General features: G+C 31.2%; 1 protein-coding gene across 1 annotated transcript; it reads right to left on the reverse strand.

Annotated features, from left to right (window-relative positions):
• Positions 1–94: 94 nt before the first annotated feature.
• Positions 95–1,784, reverse strand: LOC111794740 (probable serine/threonine-protein kinase PBL19; the record flags this gene model as incomplete). The annotated part of the gene is given in 3 exon segments (XM_023676871.1): positions 95–647; positions 1,084–1,206; positions 1,524–1,784. Coding segments are annotated over 3 exon segments (756 nt in total), but the record flags the coding sequence as incomplete, so codon positions are not given.
• Positions 1,785–7,261: the final 5,477 nt, after the last annotated feature.

The raw sequence follows: 7,261 nt of genomic DNA on the forward strand, positions 1-7,261 counted from the left end.
AAAAAAAAAAAAAAAAAAAAAAAAAAAAAAAAAAAAAAAAAAAAAAAAAAAAAAAATCTCTGCATCTCAAACCAGCAACCAATCAAAATCAATCAATCGCCTAATCTTCCCACTCATATTCTAATCTTAAAGATGATGAATGAAGAGCAAACGTCAAAAGGGGAGGCAGCTCCACTAAGCTTTCATACAAAAAAAGTGATACCTCACAACCATTTCAACCATTTCAACCATTTCAGTTTTTTTGCAGTAAACACCCAGATGATTAACAGGAATCCTCAAACACGATCCTCCTCGGACTCTTCTAGTGCTTGTTTCAGGATTTCGACGACTTTCGACATCGTTGGCCGATCTCTTGCAGTCTTGTTGAGACATTGATTGGCTAGATTGGCAACTTTTCGAGCTGCAGCCAGGTTATACTGGTTTTGAAGCCGAGGATCCATTATTGTCTTGAACCTTCTGCTGTTTGCAGGAAACTGTTTAACCCATTCGAGTAGCTTTTGCTCCACCGTGGGGCGGTTTCGTTCGAGAACTCGCCTGCCTGTGAGGATCTCATATAGAACTACTCCAAAACTCCATATATCACTTTGCATTGTTAGATGTCCTGTGACAACATATTCGGGTGCTGCATATCCATATGTCCCAACCACCTGATCATTGTGCAACCGGCAAAAATCAGCTTTACAAAGTCATCAAACTTCACCATACATGCTTATTTTCATATAACTCATCCAAGTTAATCAGAATTCTTTGTTTGCATTCAAAGGTCTTGTGCCTGCGTTATTGAGTCACGTTCCTGTAACTTGACTCAAAAACACGGCCATGGCCATGGCCATGTTTCAATTTTCCCAATTCTTAAAGGCAAAGTAGCAAAATTCCTATGTCAAAACTACATTGAGAAATATTATGCATTTTAAGATCACTGGTGTCTAGTTCCTTGGAATACTATTATTGCAAGCTTTTGTTAGAGATGTTAACAGAGGCTTTTATTTTTAAACATGAAATAGAAAGCTAGCCACATATTGCAGCAAGCTAAAAATGGCCGTTCTTGAAGACTAACATGAACTCGTTAAGTCGGGAACTTACTGCAGTGGACACATGCGTGTGATCACCAGTTGGCCCCTCTCTAGCAAGCCCAAAGTCCGAAAGTTTAGGAGAAAATTCTTCATCCAATAGCACGTTCGACGATTTGAAGTCCCGATATATCACCTTTCAATGCAGAGGCAGCAAAATACATCAATTTACCAGGAAAATTTTGAAAATTATGTAATACAGCAAGAAATTGAATAAACGTCAGTCTATATGCATGCCTCGAAAGAGCATATGCAACTCGACATTAGTTGTTCAAAATGAAATGCGCTTTAGCACTTCAAGAGGGCAAAACCAAATGATACAAAGGCAACACAATGTGGAACTTAGCATGAAGCCTTGATTGATGCAAACATCAGGTGATAATTATGGTTCAAATGCATCAAAAGAATGATGAGGTCCCTAAATAAATCAAACAAGTAGAAGTCAGATTGTACCTGAACTTCTAATCCTTCATGTAGATAAGCCAATCCTTGAGCTGCACCAAGGATAATCTGTAGCCTAGTTTTCCAAGTCAAAAGAGTCGCACTCCTGCTAAAGAGATGATCTTCTAGGCTTCCATTAGACATGAATTCATACACTAACAGTCTTTGGATCCCTCTTTCTCCATCTTCTGAACAGTATCCCAAAAGTTTTACCAGGTTTGGATGACTAACAACACCAAGAAATTGAACTTCTGCAAGCCATTGTTTATGACCCTTGAACAAAAGAAGAAAATAACGTTATGAAATAAATACTAATCGATCATCTTCAACCCTGTTTAAGCTCCTTAACTAGCAACTAAAAACATTGGAAAATAATAGAATAATCAATCATCTTCAGCCCTGTTTAAGCTCCTTAGGCAACTAAAGACTAACTACGGCAAAGAATTTGAAGATACCTGTGTGCTATTTGGCTTAAGCCTCTTGATAGCAACTATGGTTTCCTCTCCCTGATCACCTTCCAGCCTTATTTTCCCCTTATATACACTCCCAAAGCCACCTTCTCCAATCCTAAGCGACCTACTGAACCCATTCGTCGCGATTTTGAGCTCTTCGAGAGTAAAGGCTCTAAGACTATGCTCCTTCTCTTTGTACAACTCAGGTATGCTCCGGGGCGTAGGCAACGTTTCCAATGCATCAATCACACGATCCGATTTGTTCCTTTGATTCGGTTCCTTAGTCGGTCCTGCTCCTCTTTTGATCTTCTTTTTCCGATTAAAATTGAAGAAACAACCCATACTCAAAACTCCCGAAAAATGAAACTCTCCGCAATTCACTCGTGGAAAACAAAAAGTTGCAGACAAGAGCACCCAGTACAGAGTTCCAAAAGCCCAACAAAGTCAAATTGGTTACGAGATTAACAATCCCAAAGCAGAATTATGTTCACAAATTAATCAACCGAGGAAAATCCAAGCAGAAACTTGGATGCCAAGAAAATTATATACAGAAAAATCAGAAACCGACAAGCAATCGTGTACACGGTTCAAAAAGGTAGAGAAATTCCAGATGCGGAACAGAAGAGCTTGAAATGGAAAAAAACAGGGTTTGATCAAATAAGGATTTGTCGTGAACAAAACGGGAGAAAAGATCGATCCATTAGATAGACAAAGCTATGGAACTGAATCAAAACTGTACACGTAAATGAAACAAAGACTATGTGAAGAAGAAGAAGACCTTTCAAGAATTTGGTATGGTTTCCATGAATTCGAGCGGCCAAATGCACCAAGCAAGCGACGCATGGCGGTTAAAACAGGCTTCCCTTCGGCTTCCTTGACGAAAAGTCGCCGTTTTCACATGCGTCCCTTTTCCTCTGATTTTCCTTTTTAAAAAATCAACAATTAGTTATTAAATTACATGTTAGTTGTGTATTTAGATATTTAGACATTGATTTCGACCATAATAACTATTTTCTTAAAAAAAAACAATAATTTAACCCATTTTCTTTTGTTTCTACTCTTCCAAAATGCCTCTTACCAATATAAAAAATATTATGATTATAAATTCATGATCATTTCTTAAATTAGTCGATGTGGGACTTTTATCATCAAATAATCGAATCGTAATAAATTTTAAATATAGAGATTAAATAGTTATAATTTTTTTATTTTATTTTATTTTTTAATGTTAAAACTTAAAAGAAAAATAAATACATATAAATATAAAGACAAAATATCAATCTTATAACCTTAATATATATAATTCAATATATTTCAAATAATTTTTAAAAATACTTTTTATTGTTGCGTCAATTCTCATTCTTATTTTAACGAAAAAAAATATTTATAAAATTATTTTTAATCAATTTTGAATTTATTGTTCAGATTGACTAACATAATTGAAAAATATTCCAAGATTAAGGAATATTTAGTATAATTAAATATATAAATTAAACGTTAAAGAAAACTAGTTGCGTGCAAGGAAATATTCTCCCTCTTATTTTCCTCCAAAATTTTTATATTAATTTATGGAAAATAGTTATAAAAAACCCACCTAATCACTTAGACTAATTTTAAATTATTGAACGTATTCCTTGAAGTTGGCCACCATCTTTCTAATTTTTTTAGATTTATTTACATATCATGGCATTATTATATAGTTAATCCATGTCGCATGTACCTAATCAAATATAATAATCACTTTCATAATTATTGGATATATCGGTACGCCCTTACATCGATTTCCTTAAAATTATATTTAAATCTCTAAAATATGGCCACCATTTCTTTTTAAATCCTAAATTCTTAGATAAGTCTCGAACCACGTGGAACAAAAAGAGTGTAACAGTTCCATATATTGTCTTTTATTGGTTTTTCAAAATTTAAAAAAAAATGTTTCGTTATCCGCACCAACTAATGTGGGATCTCACAATCCATCCTCTTAAAGGCACAACGTCTTTGTGAGATTTCACAATTCACCTCAGAGGCCTAGTATTTTTGCTAGTGATATTATTTGTAACATCTCAAGCCCATCGTGAGCACATATTGTTCTATTTGGACTTTTGCTCTTAGGTTTTCCCTCAAAGTTTTAAAACGCTTCTAAAGAGATGTTTCTATACCCTTACAATGAATATTTTGTTATCATCATCAACCAACGTGAGATTTAAGTATTTAAAAATAATTTTTTTTCTCATTTTTTATGCAAATTAAAAAATATATATATAATTTTTCTTTTACTTGAGATTAAAAAATAAAATTTTAATTCTATTATTTATTTGATGTTATTTAAAAAGAACTATGTAAGTTCTTTGAGATAAAATATCAATTTTAAAAAATACTTTCGCGTCATTTAAAAAATTCTTTGAATTCAAATTTTATTAAACGGAATCGTTCTACCTTGAGTAAAATTTCAACCATAAAGAAAAAATATGCCAAACGAAACCAACACGTTCAGATTTAACTTTTTAAATTGAGCTCTTAAATAAAGGAAAAATTTGTTCGAATCTTTATCTTAAAAGAAACATGAAAATGTTTGATAAAAAACATTCTACAAATACCCCATTTTAATTCAAAGAAATGAAACTCATATCATTATTGGGTTTGACCCGTAATAATCTTTTAAATTTGATTGGTTGGAACCCATCCAGATATAATTTGAAAATTAGTAAATTAGAGAAATGACCAAAGTGTTGAAAAAAAATGTTTTTTCTTTTCAACTATATCAGTTTTTAATATTAATATGTTATAGATATTAAAAAAAGTAAAATAATGTTTAGAAAAATAAAACATTGGTCAATTTAAATGGATATGCCTGAGATAACGGACTTAATTGTTTGACCAGTTGACAACTTTTGTACATTGGAAAATGTAAAGTCTAATTTGTGGACAATACGCCTTCTATAAATTAGGTTAGAAAAGTCGCTCACAAATTAGATAGTTAGTTTCTATCTATTTTAACGAAACAATTTTAATAAGAGTATGAAAATCTCTCTTTAATAGATGCATTTTAAAACCGTGAGACTGACGGTGATACATAACGAACTAAATTGGACAATATTTTCTAATGGTGGGTTTGAACCGTTAAAAATGATATACAAGCCAAACATTAGACGATGTGCCAACAAGAACGCCAAGGATGCGGAAGTGAAGTGAATTGGGAATAAAAATTATTGAAATGAATTTAATGTCTGCCAGCAAAAAATTGTACCTTAATCCCGAGGGCATTGCAGCTGGAGGTCAATTGGACGAGCAAAACAAAAAGGGCGTTTTGCAGGATTTAATGTTGTCCTGTGGGCTGGTATCAGACAGAACAGAGACCAAAATTTCTCAACGACAAACAGAACAGCTTTGTTGTTGTACCATTAAACTCATCCACCCAATTTCATTTTACTCGAGATTTCTTCCCTCGTGTGAAAATTGACCAAATATACCCTTCGGCTGGTTTTTTTCTTCTATTGTTTATATTTTTAAAACATTTAATTCCCGGACGACCTCGTTGGGTCGTATAGAAATTGTGAATAAAGAATGGGTCGACATTCATTTAAATTCTAGTAGTGGTTGGAGAGTTAGAGGATCGAATCATCGACTTTTTGAATGATAATTAGTATATTATCTATTAAACTATACTCATCTCGGTGACATTGAGTCACGTTAGGTTAAATTAACAAAACATATTGGCAACAGTCCCGTCAAGTTTTTACAACACATAAAGTGAGAGATTTGAACGGCTCAACTTTAAAGTAAATTTGGTCGTATTTTGTTTTAACTTCGGTCTAACAATAAAATTATTCTACGTGTAGAGTAAAAGTATACAATTTATGACATTTGCGTGTAGAAACTTTCTCGTGTATTTGAGTCAACAAATGTGAAATGATGAAGTTGACAGAGAATGCGTCATTTTCCAATCAAATTATAGTATATAATTTTAATGAAGCGTATATAATTTTAATGAAGTGTGCCGTGACGTGATGTTAATGAAATAAAATAATATTAATTATTGTGTTTATGGCAAAGTTTTTCTTTTTTATATGATTAATTTTTATAGCATTGCAGCTAAGATGCCTAGGGAATTTAGCACATGTGTTTAGCTATGTTTTTAATTTATTATAATTATTTTTATATGTAGTAGACAAGTCAAATGTATTAATTATAATTATATTTAAGCAAAGTTTGTTTGTTTTTTTTTTCTTCGTATTTATATATTGATAAAATATTTCACTATTTGTTACGTTTTTTTAATGGACTTTTTAAAAATACCCTAAAAATTGAATAAGAACGGCTCTTTAATTGAATTTTTATGAGAGCTTCTCGATTTCTATTTTCGCTCTGGGCTTATTGGTTGATGATATGATTCTTATAAGTGGAGCTTGTCCTTAGTCTTGATTCTAATCTCGTGTTCTAAAATGGAACTAGACCTCGTTCCTTATATGTCCAATTATTAGATTGGAAATATTAAAAAATTATAAAAGGAAATATAAAACAAAATAAGGAAAACTTAAAAGGCCAAATTATAATTTTAATTACAATACTTATTTATTAATAGCATCTATTTTTTCTTTAATTAAGCTTCAATTATGAGACTATATTCCATTAAACGGAAATAAATATCTTATCAGATTTCTTTTCTTCTTCTTTTTTTTTCTCTAAAAAGGAAATTATATATTAAATAGGAGAATCGGAGAGGCAGAGTGCATGACGTCAAATATAAATTAATAAAAAGTTTGTTAGGATTTGTTTGGAATTTTTGGTAATTTATACCAACAAATTAATGTATTTTGATTTTATTTTCTAAAATTATTTCTATATAAATACTACTTCCAAATTTCAACTAGAATATATATATATATATATTTTTAAAAAAAGTTTAAGTTTGAAAAACTAGAAACAATAAATTTTATTTTAATTAATTTGGATAAGAATAAAAAAAATATTTACTTTATCTTAAAAAAATAATAATAAAATAAATATCTCAATTTGACCCTGAATCTCGGTCTCTTTTTTATATCATTGGTGCATGGGATTCGAATTCGACAATGTGGCCAGCCATGTTACCTTATATGTATCTTAAACGGTCAATGAGCGTGAATAATGTGATTTGTGAACCGACAAAGGGAACATTTTGGGCATGTGACGATATTATATAATTTTGTGTAATTTAAAAAAAGAAATATAATATTTAAAAATTAAAATAAAGGAAAAAATATTTATTTATTTTGTTATTTGAATAGGAAAAAGAATAAAAAAAAAAAAAAAAAAAAA

This window comes from Cucurbita pepo, chromosome LG05, assembly GCF_002806865.2.
Source record: "Cucurbita pepo subsp. pepo cultivar mu-cu-16 chromosome LG05, ASM280686v2, whole genome shotgun sequence".
In the NCBI taxonomy this organism is placed as follows: Eukaryota; Viridiplantae; Streptophyta; class Magnoliopsida; order Cucurbitales; family Cucurbitaceae; genus Cucurbita; species Cucurbita pepo.